Source organism: Peromyscus californicus, unplaced genomic scaffold (assembly GCF_007827085.1).
Source record: "Peromyscus californicus insignis strain IS unplaced genomic scaffold, ASM782708v3 Scaffold_5__1_contigs__length_169319896, whole genome shotgun sequence".
In the NCBI taxonomy this organism is placed as follows: Eukaryota; Metazoa; Chordata; class Mammalia; order Rodentia; family Cricetidae; genus Peromyscus; species Peromyscus californicus.
Window position 1 is genome coordinate 42,869,358 of NW_026294573.1, and position 14,413 is coordinate 42,883,770.

Genomic DNA, 14,413 nt, shown 5'->3' on the forward strand with positions numbered 1-14,413 from the left:
CTCATTAGAGATATAAAATACCACTGTAACTTGAGAGAATAACTTAGCTATTGTAGTTATGGTCTGTTACAAAGGAAACAAATGTTAGATGAAATTATGTTTATTGATACACTAGAAATTGATTTAATAGATAAATCTATTTTCCCAAATACCATTTTCCCAAATGTCCTCAGCTAAGAATATAAATATAGGGGCTGGAGAGATGGCTCAGAGGTTAAGAGCACTGACTGCTCTTCCAGAGGTCCTGAGTTCAATTCCCAGCAACCACATGGTGGCTCACAACCATCTGTAATGAGATCTGGTGTCCTCTTCTGGCCTGCAGTCATACATGCTATATACATAATAAATAAATAAATCTTTTAAAAAAATATAAATATAAATTTAGTTAGTAACATTACAGGCAGGATTTCACATGCTGCAGCAAACTTTTAAAAAAACTTAATGGGAAAAATTTAAATATATACAAATTATGCTGGGCATGGTGGTGCACGCCTTCAATCCCAGCGTTGGGCGGCAGAGGCAGATAGATCTCTGTGAGTTTGAGGCCAGTGTGGTCTACATAGAGAGTTCCAGGACTCTGTCTCAAAACAAAGAGAATAGTCTAATAAACTTAAGTGCACTATAACCCATGGTCAGCAGTGATTAATACACTGTCATTTTTGTTCTGTTTAACTTGTAATTTTTTTTTTTTGGTGTGTATGTGTGTGTGTGCTTATACACATAGGTGTCCTTGTCTGTATGGATGCTTGTGGAGGCCAGGGATCAACATTGTATCACTTCCTCCATGGTCTCTAACCTTATTGTTTGAAACAAATGTCTCACTGTTTGCTCTTTTCAGCTAGATTCGTTTACCAGCAATCCTTTGGGATCTGCTGTCTCTCCTCCCCATAGCGGGTCACAGCTGTATGCCACCATGACCCTGATTGTGTCTGTAGTCTTTTAGATGACTGCTGGGAATCCAAACTCAGATTTTCATGCTTGCACAGCCACCCCATTGCCCACTGAGCCATTTCCCCAGACTTCTTTTTTAAATAGGGTCTTCTGTATTGCCCAGGTTAGCCTCAAACCCAGGATATAGCCAGAGAAGACCTTGGGCTTGTGATCCTCCAGCTTCCTGCTTCTGTCTTCCCCTCCCTAGGACTGGGTAGTCACCAGCCTTAGTGCATATAGGCACTCACAACGGAGCTAAATCTCTAGACCCATTGAAAAAAATTTAAAATCTATGTTCACTAAAATGTCTCAATTTTTTTGTTTTTTGTTTGTTGTTTGTTTGTTTTTGAGACAGGGTTTCTCTGTGTAGCTTTGGTACCTTTCCTGGAACTCACTTTGTAGCCCAGGCTGGCTTCGAACTCACAGAGATCCACTTGCTTCTGCCTCCTGAGTGCTGGGATTAAAGGCGTGCACCATCACCGCCTGACAAATGCCTAAATTTTAATTACACAGGGCTAGTGGATTTTGTTTTTGTTCTATTTTAAGACAGAGTCTCACTGTTTCCCCGTTGGCATGAACTCATTGACTTGGGTACCTTCTCACCTCAGTCTCCCAAGAGGTGGGACTAAAAGGTTGACTTTACAGTTTAGCAGATGGAGATATCCATGTAACCCACACTCTATTCATATTGTAGATTAGAAGAGAGCATTTAGACTTCACAGAAAAATACTCATTCAATTACCAGTCTTCACTTCCATTATCTGTGCTTTGTCTTGTACACAGACAATTCAGAGGCGCTTCCCCACTCCTGGGTCTACAGGTCAATTAAATTATGTTATTGTTTATCTCAATCTAATAACAAAATTAAATAGACATAAAACTCTTTTGTTTGAAAAGTTCTTAGACATTACCATTTGTTAACAGACAATTGTAGGGCATTGTCTTAAATGTATTTTATGTCTAGCTAACGATTAGATTCTGTCATATTCTGAGAACATTTTATCTTCAGAGTATAGTTGGAAATATTGGCTAGGTAGTCCTAAGTAGCTTTTTGCTGTTGCCAGCAAACTTACTGTAATTACTTTTTTTATTTTTTCAGATGAAACAATTTCTCCTACTTTATTGGATACAAAGTGGAATAAGATTCTAGATCCCTCTTCTCACCCACTGTCTTTTAACCCTGCATTGACCAGTGGGAACGAACCTGGAGTTTCTAATGAGGTAGTACCACAGCTGAAAGTCTTCTCTCTGGCTGGCTCAGCTCCCCTTACAAGAGAGGGAGACGATCCCTGTGCTAACGGACAGGACTGTAGTTTAAATCCAGAGATTGACACGATGTGGATTGATGAAAATGCTGTGGCAGAAGACCAGCTAATTAAGAGAAACTATAATCGGGATGATGAATTTAGTGCTGTTGAAGTGGGAGAGGAGAAATGTGGAAGCCTCACTTGTCTGCCAGACGAGAAGAATGTTCTTGTTGTAGCTGTCATGCATAACTGTGATAAAAGGACATTGCAAAGTGATTTGCAGGATTGTAATAATTATAATAGTCAACCCCTCATGGACTCTTTTAACTGTTCACTGGATAATGAAAATAGACAAACTGATCAATTTAGTTTTAGTATGAATGGGTCCACTGAAAAAGGTATAAACTCAGAGAAACAAATGGATGCTTTGACTAAACCAAAACCAGAGGGGGCTTCTGTTAATCATCTCTGTGCTGCTTCATCTAACAGTGCAACCAGTGTCTCTTCACCTTCCCAGTTACAGGATGATGAAAGTGTAGGCAGAGGCCTTTCCACATGTGCAGTCACAAGCTTAACGATTAATTCATCCCAGGAAGTAGGTGGAGGGTCTGCCGTTCAAAAACAAGAGAATTATATGCCAGATGAAGACCTTGCTGGCAAAAACAATTCTTCTAGGACAGATCTAGGGAGCCCAAACTCCTTTTCCCACGAAAGCGAGGAGATCGTGACGGAAAAAGAGCCCGCAGAGGAGAGGACAGCTGGAGACTCCCTCCCATCTGGTTTCTCTTTGTGTTTCAAGCCGGACACGTCTGCAGTGTGTGGAAAGGACAGTTGTGAACAGTCTTCAGATTGCCTGGTGTCCAGGGAAGCCGGAGCTGATGGAGATGAAGGTAATGACCGTGGAGAAAGAATTGGCACTACAGAACTTCTTAATGTGACAGAAAGTGTCTCTGACTCACAGGTGACTGATTGGAAATTAATGAAGCTCAATGAGACGAATGATAGCCAAGCAAATGAGGAAAATCAAGTGGTTTCACAGATTAGCCAGCCTGAGGACACTAACAGCGGAGCAGAGTGTATCGGCACGGCAGATTCAGATCTAGATTTCAAAGGAACTTGTATGACTGAAAGTGAAGGATGTGATTTCTCCACTGTTAATGATGCACCAGCAGCAAATTCTCTATCTAATGGTTGTGATTCCTATGGAATACAGAGCCCAATTGTTTCTTTTGTTCCAAAGACTTTACCCTCCAAAGAAGATTCAGTAACAGAAGAAAAAGAAATAGAGGAGAGCAAGTCAGAATGCTACTCAAATATTTATGAACAGAGAGGAAATGAGAATGCAGAAGGCAGTGGACTGCTTTTAAATAGCACTGGAAATATAATGAAGAAAAATTATTTACATAATTTCTGTAGTCAGATCCCATCAGTACTCGGGCAGTCTTCCCCCAAGATAGCAAACCTGCAATCTATTAGTGTTCCTTTTGGTGGTGCAAGACCCAAGCAACCTTCTAATCTTAAACTTCAGATTCCAAAGCCATTATCAGACCACTTACAAAATGACCTTCCCGCAAACAGTGGAAATAATACTAAGAACAAAAATGATATTCTTGGGAAAACAAAACTAGGGGGAAGTTCAGCAGTCAATGCATGCAGTGCGTCTTTGGGAAACATCTCTGTGACTGATACAAATGGGGAACATTCAGAAAGTTATGAGGCTGAGATCTCCAGTAGACCATGCCTTGCGTTAGCTCCAGACAGTCCAGATAACGATCTCAGAGCTGGTCAATTGGGAATTTCTGCAAGAAAGCCATTTACCACCTTGGGTGAGGTGGCACCAGTATGGGTACCAGATTCCCAGGCTCCAAACTGCATGAAGTGTGAAGCTCGGTTTACGTTCACCAAAAGGAGGCATCATTGCAGAGCCTGTGGGAAGGTAAGCTGCATGTAGTCTCTCAGGAACTTGGCATGTTTTGTACTGCGGAACCAGAAACTAAAGCAGGATTAACTGAATTTAATTCTAGTTGAGATGACATTATAAATAGCCTTTGAAAGCCCAGTTCTAGTGAGTTTCTATGTAAAACATGAGCTTGCTTATTGTGTTTTGGATTTTTTTGTTTTGTTTGATTGTTGCCAGAAGGTATGCTTTCTCAGTTTTCTGTGAAGCAAAGCGAATTGGGAATTAAGGAAGTGTTTCTTTGTGGTTTCTACATTGATAGATACTTGGTTAATGGGATGGTTTGAAATAAGGAAGTTGTTCTTTCAGCTTAGGACATATTTGTGATTCACTTCTTTTTTTCTTTTTCTTTTATCACTGTAGTCAGTGGTTGTCTTTATATTTTTTAATACTTAAAAATTTAACTTACATTGAGAATCTATCCTATACTCTTTTTTTAGGGTTTTTTTTTTTTTTTTTTTTTTTTTTTTTTTTTGAGACAGTGTTTCTCTGTCTAACAGTCCTGACTGTTCTGGATCTTGCTTTATAGACCAGGCTGGCCTCGAACTCACAGAGATCCACCTGCCTCCGCCTCTTCCAAATGCTTGGAATAAAGGCGTGCGCCGCCGCCGCCGCCGCCGCCGCCGCCGCCGCCGCCGCCGCCGCCGCCGCCGCCGCCGCCACCCCACCCTCCTGCAGATACGGTTATTTTTAATGAGTGTTCTCTGCATGTGTGTGTACCTCATTGTGCCTGGTGCCCATAGAGGTCAGAAGAAGGCATTAGATTCCCTGGAACTGGAGTTATGAGTGATTGTGAGCCACCATGTGGGTGCTGGGAATTGAACCCATGTCCTCTGCAAGATCAGTGAATGCTCTTAACTGCTGAGCTATCTCTCAAGCCCAATCTTATACTTGTTTCTGCATAGTTTTTTGATGTGCTAAATGTTCTGAGGGTTTATATAAATACCTACACATATTTTCTCTCATATGACTTTAATGAAAATATTTGAAGGCTTTATATCTTATTAAGGATATAAGAATAATTAATATTCCTTAGTTCTTTCCAAATTCCATTAATAACACAATTTGGGATTTTTTTATATTTATTTTTATTTCTGGATATGCATGTTTGTACACCTGCATATGGGCCATGGAGGCTAGAAGAGGAGATTGAATTCCATGTATGTACACCTGCATATGGGCCATGGAGGCTAGAAGAGGAGATTGGATTCCCTAGAAACGGAGTTACAAGTGTTTGTGAGCTGCCTCATGTGGGTGCTGGGAACTGAACTTGGGTCCTCTGGAAGAGCAACAAGCATTCTTAACTAGTATCCCCCAGCCTCCACAATTTGTTTTTTAATAGGAGTTGTAAATATGGAGAAAAGAGGATTTTATATTTTTTAAAGAATGTAAAAATTGATGTGAGATCTAGATTCAAATTTTAGCTTTGTTTCTATTAATTATGTAATTTTACTAATGCTTAGTTTTGTAATCTATAACAAAGTTAAATAGTTTTCATTAGGCTGTTGTGAAGATCATAAGACTACAGAAGTAACAGTAAGTCTTGGTAATTTGTCTCTACCTCCTTTTTCATCTGATTTATCTGCTCATATGCTTTTAACATAAAAAAAAAAAAGAGAGAGCGGGGCTGGAGAGATGGCTCAGGGGTTAAGAGCACTGGCTGCTCTTCTAGAGGACCTGGGTTCAATTCCCAGCACCCACATGACTGCTCACAACTGTCTGTAACTCCAGTTCCAGGGCATCTGACACCCTCACACTAATGCACATTTAAAAAAAAAAAAAAAAGAAAGAAAGAAAGAGCATCTGAGCCTCAGTGACTTAGACATATAGAACTTTTATTTCACATAAAAGCTGTAAGACACAGTTTATCGCCTGCAAAGTTGGGAATATGGAAGATCCCTTGATCTTCTCGTGGTCTCCTGTTAGGAGTTGAGCTCCATCAAGTCCATCTGGACGATTTCCTAAGGGAAAAGAAACGGACTGAGGGTCAAACAACAAGACTTCTTGCTAGTTTCTCACTGGAGAGAAAATCCTAGCATCTTCTGTCAATTCATTGACCAGTTCTAGGCCACAGGTTACTGGATTAAGCCACAAGTGACTCAATCATAATTTATTTCCTAGGTCTTAGCACAGTGTAGCCTGAACAAAAACAGGATTTTGTTAACAGATAAAAGGGGAGACTAGATCCTGATGGGCTGTTAGGAAGAATTACTTGGGGATGGGGAGGTGACTGAGTAAGTAAAACTCTTGCTGTCAGGCCATCAGGACCTGAGTGTGACCTTCAGCACCAGAAGGAGGGGAGCAAAGGAAGAAAAAGGAAAGGAAAAGAAAGAAGCCTGGCATGGTAGAGCATGCCTGTAATCTCAGTGCTGGGGAGGCAGAACAGGATTCCTGAGGCTGGCTGGCAGTCATTCTAGCTTGGTCTGTGAGCTCCAGGCTCAGTGAGAAGACCCTGTCTCTAAAGAATAGAGTGAGTGAGTGGGGAAGACATCTTACATCATCCCTTGCCTCTGTCCACACATGAACACACCCATCCACACATATACAAGCGAATACACACAACAGGAAGGATTACTAGATGGTAATTAAACAGTGATGGGAGCAGAAAGAAGTTCAAGTTGAGACTGGGATTTTGTTCTCTTATTGTTAAAGTTTAAAGAAAATAATGTGTCTAGTGCCTGAGTATTTTGTATTCTATTTGCTAGCTAAACCTGTTTCCTATTCCTAGTTTGGGTGAGGTTTTTTTTTTTTTTTTCTTTCCATTTTTCAATACAAAGTTTCTCTGCTCTGTGTAGTTTTGGTGCCTGTCCTAGATGCACTCTGTAGACCAGGCTGGCCTTGAACTTACAGAGATCCGCCTGGCTCTGCCTCTTGAGTGCTACCACCCGGCGAGTGGGATGGTTTTGTCTGCTATTAGTGGCACGTACCTGTAATTTCAGTGCTTGGAACATAGAGACAGGAGGATCAGGAATACAAGGTCATCTTCAGCTCCATAGCAAGTGTGAGGCCAGCCTTGACTAATGAAACCCTGCTGAAAAGTAAAAGTGGTCTTTTGTTATGCAAATAAGAGGAGTTTGGTATAGACTACCATGTCTTGGTTTGAGTAGTAAACTGGGACTATAGGTGGACTCATAAAGAAGATTGTGACAAAAATGTAAATTGAGAGAGTAGATGAAATTTTTCCTTAGTGTAATTTGGAGAATTTATGGAGGTATATGGATTCTTGATCCACAATTCCATTTTTTTCCTTCTGTTCTTTTACCTCTGAGACGGTTAAAAGGATTGGTGACAAAATTCATGCACTTCTTAGAAGAAAAGGGTTTATACCTTGTAAACATCAATATAGTTTTTCTACATATTAATCAGATTATCCTGGGAAGGCAGCTAGAAAAATACCCTAAGCAATATGATGTTGTAAAATAATTTTATCTATCAATAATGCAACTTTATTTATTCTATTCCAATAGAAATTAAATATCCCCAATAGTTTCTCTAGTTCCATATATTACAAAGTTATTTTTTCAGACAAGTGTATAATCAACATGTAATTTTTATGAATAGAAAGAGTCGGGCTGGAGAGATGGCTCAGAGGTTAAGAGCACTGACTGCTCTTTCAGAGGTCCTGAGTTCAATTCCCAGCAACCACATGGTGGCTCACAACCATCTGTTATGAGATCTGGTGCCCTCTTCTAGCCTGCAGTCATATATGCTGTATACATAATAAATAAATAAATAAATAAATAAATAAATAAATAAATAAATAAATAAATAAATAAATAAATAAATCTTAAAAAAAGAAAGTGTATATTAGGTGCTAGGGGTTTAGAACGTCATACATTGGAAGTGGTTATCTCATAGAATTAATAATCAAGGGTTCTCTTTCAGTGAGTGAGGGAGAGAATATCATTCTAGATTTCCTAGTATTTTCTAAGTATCGGAAAACTAAATTGTGCCCAAGCATGGTGACACAGTCTTTTAATCCCAACACTCAGGAGGCAGAGGCAGGCATGTCTCTGAATTTCAGGCCGGTGTGGTCTACTTAGTGAGTTCAAGGCCAGTCAGAGCTACATAGTGAGACCCTATGTAAAAAAATAAACAAAAAAAAAATACAAGCTTCATGAGATCAGGGGTCTTTGATTCCCAGATATATACAAAATTCATAGAATTATATATAATTCATTGTAGCTATGTAATAAATGTAAAATCAGTAAAAAAAAAAAAACCCAAAAAACAGAAGTTGTGAAATCACTGAACTGAATAGTCAGACTGTTCAGGTTATATGTGCTTTATTCATGTTTATTCACATTCAGTCTCATAGAATCTTGGAGAGTGGATATTAACTTTCCATATTGATGGGCCGAAAATCTGAAGTTCAGAGACGTCAAAGAATATGCCCAAGAATATACAGCTTATGAGTGCCCTGCTGATCATCAAAGCTAGTCTTCTTTCTTTCTTTCCTTCTTCTTCCCTAGGCATATGCCCTCATTTATAGCAGCAATGTGAAGAAAGAACTTCAGGGATATTGAAGAGAGAGACGTTAACTTCTACACAAATAGCAGAGTGAATCATGAAAGTCATAAACTAAAGTGGCAACTTAAGGAGATAGAGGAAGGCAGACATTTGGGCTGGGCAAGTAGCTCAGCGGGTAACAGTGCTTACTTTATAAGCATGAGAACCAGTATTCAAATCTCCAGCAACCACATCATGACCATGCATAGCTGCTCATGCCTGTTACCTAGTGTTGGGGAGGTAGGGACAAGTAAATTCTGAGAGCTTCCTGGGAAGCCAGCCTAGCCAAAATGGCAAGCTTCCACTTTGAGAGGCCCTATCTCTAGGCAATAAAGTAGAGCTTGATAAAAGAAGACACCAGAAGCCTTCCTTTGGGCCTCTGTGTGCATACTTGCATACTCAATGAGTGCAACACACAAAACACACAGACACATACACACAGTATATTATAATTTATGGGGTAAAATGATAAATTATATAAGAAAAAGCATTGTCTGGAAGAAGGAACAGTAGTAAAGTAAAATAAATTTATCAGAAGAATGGGTCAGGATTAAAAATATACTTGAATATAGAATGAGTTAGTAGAAAATTGTGAGACGTTACTCAGTACAGTGTGGGACTTATATCAGCTTTTTCTAAGTAGATAATTATTATGATCTTCATCTTGGTTAAGTGACCAAGTATTTGAGAGAAACAGTTTAAAGGAAGAAGGATTTATTTTGGTTCATGATTTCAGAGGGCTTCAGCCATGTTGGCTGGCTCTATTACTTTGAGTCTGAGGCAAGGTTGAGCATCACGGTGTCAGGAGCATGTGGAGAAGGCTCTTCATGTCATGGCAGATTGGAAGCAGAACTTGAAGGCCAGAGGGACAGGTGTCGTGTTCAAGGCTTTCCCAGTGATGTACTTCCTCCAGCTAGGCTCTGTCTACTCAAGTTTCTGCCACCTCTTAAAACTGTGCTATCATCTGGTGACAGACATTCACCGCATGCTCCTAGGGGGAACATTTAAACCACAATAGCTAGCAGTTTGTTTCAGTATTTCTGTAATCCAGAGGTTGACATATAGGTTCCACTTTTGCCTTTATTGTTGCTTGGAAAAGCAGTCACACACTCTCAAATGCTTAACAAATATGCTTTATACTTAACAAATTTTAAATTTAGGTCATTGTTCTATATAACAACTAATCCCTATTTCTCCTCTTTGATAAGCAATAAATTGCAGAATAGAAAGAATACCAAGATTGCCTTTCCCAGATGGCCCCCTGTAAATTAAAATCATCATCATTACAAATCTATATAGATTTCCTTGGGAAATTGCTGGTTCTAGGAGATCATGATAATGAAATTTTTGATTAAGCGTTGGGAATTTGAGTATTCTATTTTTAGAGAAGACAGGAAATTATGGGTGTTATCAGGTGATGGGAGAGGCTGGCAAAGGCAGCAGAAGTTTAGATTTTACTTTACTTCTTTTGAATTACAAAGTAGGAAAAAAATAGAGAGTGTCTTAGTCACTTTTCTGTTGCTGTGATAAAACACTGTGACCAAGGCAACTTAAAGAAGAAAAGATTTATTTGGCTTATGGTTCCAGAGGGATAAGAGCCAGTGACGGCAGAGTGGAGGCAACAGGAGACAGACAGGTAGCTGGAGCAACAGCTGAGAGCACACATCTCAAACCACAGACAGGAAGCAGAGACTATACTTCCTTCAGCAAGGCCACAACTCCTAAACCTCCCCAAATAGGACCATTAACTGAGGACCAACCATTCAACTGCCCAAGACTGTTGGGGAAATTTATCATTCAACACTACAGTATGGATACCAAGTGTCTTGGGATTTCTGTTGCTGTAAATGAAATACCATGACCATAAGCAACTTGGGGAAGAAAGAGTTTCTTTTACTTACACTTCTACATCACAGTCCCTCATCCAGGGAAGTCAGTACAGGAACTCAAACGGGGCAGGAACCTGGAGGCAGGAACTCACACAGAGGCCATGGAAGAATCCTGCTTACTGGCTTACTTACTCCTCATGGTTTGCTCTGCCTGCTTCCTTATAGCACCATGGACTACCAGCCCAGGGATGCACCACTCACAGTGAGCTGGCCTCTCCCACATTTATCATCAGTCAAGAAAATGTACCACAGGTTTGCCTATAGGCAAATGTTATGGAGACATTTTCTCAGTTGAGGTTCCCTCTTCTTCAGTATTCTTTTTTGTTTTTGTGTTTTTCAAAACAGGGTTTCTATGTGTAGCCCTGGCTGTCCTGGAACTTTCTCTATAGACCTGGCTGGCCTTGAACTCAGAAATCTACCTGCCTCTGTCTCCTGAGTGCTGGGATTAAAGGTGTGTGCCAGCATGCCCAGCTGAGGTTCCCTCTTAAATCACTCCAGCTTATTGTCAAATTGGCAATAAACTATCCAAGACACCAAATCACTGAAAGAAGAGCAATTTAACGACAATTACATCTGGCACTTCACTTCATTGTGCTCACTTTTTTTCTGCTCTGATTGATTTTTAGAAGGTATAACTCAGGGCTGGAGAGACTAATCAGTGGTTAAGAGCACTGGCTGTTCTTGTAGAGGACCAGGTTTTGATTCCCAGCACCCATATAGCATCTCACCCAAACTAGGAATAGGAAACAGGTTTAGCTAGCAAATAGAATACAAAATACTCAGGCACTAGACACATTATTTGTTCCAAGGGATCCAGTGCCCTCTTCTGGCCTCTTCAGCACCAGGAATATACATGTTACACAATCATACATGCAAGCAAAATACCCACACACATAAAATAATTTTTAAAATGTAAAGTATAACTCAATAAATGGATTTTTAGTGCATTTATTGTAGCCTGACTAGACAGAACAGAGAGCTGCAGTAAGGTAGCACTAGGTTGCATATGACGATCTCTGGGCCTCCTGTTGCTTTTTCTTTATAAACTCTCTTGTCTGCTCTGAAAGAACTTGTGTGAACCTCTGCTTTGGGGGTAGGTGGTCAGGACAGGTGAGCAGACTCAGCAGGTGAAGGTGTTTGCCACCAACCTGATAAGCTGAGTTTGATCCCCAAAACTCTCATGGTGGAGAGAACACACCCCTACAGTTGTCCTCTTGCTCTTTGCATGCCCATGCCCTCTCCTCATAATAAAGCAAGATTAAGTAAATGTATAAATAAAAAAAAGGAAAGGGAACAGAGATTTGTGCTAGCACTCATTTATCCTGTATGGTGGCCACAGAGCTTACAGATTAGCTGAGGTTACTCTGTGGGAAGAATAGCCACTAAATGGTTTGAGTTGAGTGTATTTTCTGGAAGTTATCCAGGTAACAGAAATGCTCTTTTTCAAGGTGTCAGTTAAGAGGGCTATACTTTAGGTTTTTTTTTTTTTTGTTTTTTTTTTTTGTTTTTTTTTTGTTTTTCGAGACAGGGTTTCTCTGTGTAGCTTTGCGCCTCTCCTGGAACTCATTTGGTAGCCCAGGCTGGCCTCGAACTCACAGAGATCCGCCTGGCTCTGCCTCCCGAGTGCTGGGATTAAAGGCGTGCGCCACCACCGCCCGGCTATACTTTAGGTTTTATTTTGCAATTCGTTTCCATTTCTGATTAATTTGTCATACTAGTTTCTTCATCAGGGTTCATTTAAGGCATTCATAATCTCATCACTTATATTAAAAAATAGCTTGGTGACACATATAATATCAAAGTGGCATATTGAAACATGATCTGGATTAATGTTTAATATGATTCTAGACAGGTTTCCTTCTCAGACATTTGAATTTATAGATACTTGAAAGATTGAACATTTATAAATATAGCTATAAATTGTCATATCTTCTGTATGTGTCTGAAATGGAAAACAGCTAGTTTTTTATTTTGTGCACTTATTATTCCTAAATTTTATTTATGAATTCATGTAGAACATCAGTGTGGGTTTTGGTTGGTTGGTTGGTTTGGTTTTTTGAGACAGGGTTTCTCTGTGTAATAGCCTCTTCCTCCTGAGTGCTGGAATTAAAGGCATGCACCAGCACCACCTGGCCAGCAATGTGTTTTAAACTTTTCTTCTTCCTCTTCATCCTGGTTAATCTTGAAGTCATGTAATTTACAACTTTCTTTGCTAACCAGTCATGTAAATTATTCATCATCGCCAAAATATTTTATCTGTCTGTCTAAATCTATATCTGTATCTATCTCTATATCTTTATCTATCTATCTATCTATCTATCTATCTATCTATCTATCTATCTATCTATCTAATTTCTGTTGTTATTTTGAGACAGAATCTCAGTATGTAGCCCAGGCTATCCTGGAACTCACAGAGATCTGCCTGCCTCTGCCTCCCAAGTGCTGGGATTAAAGGTGTGCTCCATCACCACCTGACTGCCACAAGCTTTTTCACAGGTGCCATGGCAACAGCAGAGGCAGAAGACTGACTATATGTATTTAATTTGAATTAATATTTTGTAATAAAGTATATTGAAGGGCAGGTGAGATACCTCACTGGGTAGGAGCATTTGCCCTGCAAAAGCATGACAGCCCAGATTCAATGTCTAGAACCCATGGTAGAAGGAGAAAACAGACCCATAAAAATTGTCCTCTACTTCCACATGCATGCCTATATTCACATACATACACAATAATAATAATACATTTAAATTGTAAACTATATTAAAGAACTATAGAACAACATATTTACCTTATTATACTACATTTTGTGAAAAAGTACTGCAAAGGTGTTATATATCTAGCTCTGGGTGTAGCTCATTTGATGATGTCTGCTAACATAGAACCCTGGCTTTGATCTTTAGCACTACATAAACAAGGCAAGGTGGTGTAACCCTATAATCTCATCGCTAAGAGAAGTGAAGGCAGAGGCAGGAAATTTAAAAGCTCAAAATCATCTTTATCTATATCATGAATTCTGGACCATCTTGAGTTATACAAGACCACTCTCAAAGCAAAAAAAAAAATAGTCATTATCATCACAAATAATTGTCTAAATTAAAAATTGAAACTAAATTATATATTTTGAGATAAAATGAACATTTGTGTGTGTGCGTTTCATACGTGTGTGTCTATACATGTCAGGAGTCAGGTAGATGCTTATGGAGGCAGAGGTCTACTTTGAGTGTCTTTTCCAGTTGCTTTCCACATTATTTTTTGAGACACTGTGTCTTGCTAACCCCAGAGCGTACCAGTTTGATGAAAGTATCTAGCCAGAAGCCCTAGGGATCCTCCCTGGCACTGGGATTACAGGCCTGCATCACCATGCCTGCCCACCTCTCCTTCCCTTTTTAACACACAATCTTACCATGTAGCCCTGGCTGGCCTGGAACTCACTGTGTAGATCAGGCTGGCCTTGAACCTAGAGATCTGCCTGCCTCAGCCTCCTGAGTGCTGGGACTACTAACTGACACCTTTTTTCCTCTTAATGTAGGTGCTGAGGGTCTGAATCAGGTTCTCCTGGTTATGTGGGAAGCACTTACTTTGCTATCTCCTCAGCCCATCTGATCCGTGTGTGTGTGTGTGTGTGTGTGGTGTGTGTGTGTGTGTGTGTGTATTATATGTATGCTCATGTATGTATGTCTATGTGTGTGCATGTGCATATGGAGGCAAGAGATCGATGTCTTTCACTTGTTACTTAGTTTTTGAGACAAGGTATCTGAACCTGGAGCTCATCAGTTCAGTACAACTGCCAGGCCACCTGCCACTGCTTCCCCAGTACTGGGAGCACAAATCTACACTGACGTGTCTGGTCTTTTATGTGGGTACTGCGGCTTGGAACT

General features: G+C 40.0%; 1 protein-coding gene across 3 annotated transcripts in view; it reads left to right on the forward strand.

Moving 5' to 3' along the window:
* The window catches only part of Zfyve9 (zinc finger FYVE-type containing 9), a 159,883-nt gene that overhangs the window by 62,158 nt on the left and 83,312 nt on the right, over positions 1 to 14,413 (forward strand). For all 3 annotated transcript variants that reach the window (XM_052715755.1, XM_052715758.1, XM_052715757.1), the window contains exon 4: positions 2,030 to 4,113. In XM_052715755.1, coding sequence (XP_052571715.1) covers positions 2,030 to 4,113 — 2,084 coding nt within the window. The remainder of the gene's footprint in view (positions 1 to 2,029; positions 4,114 to 14,413) is intronic.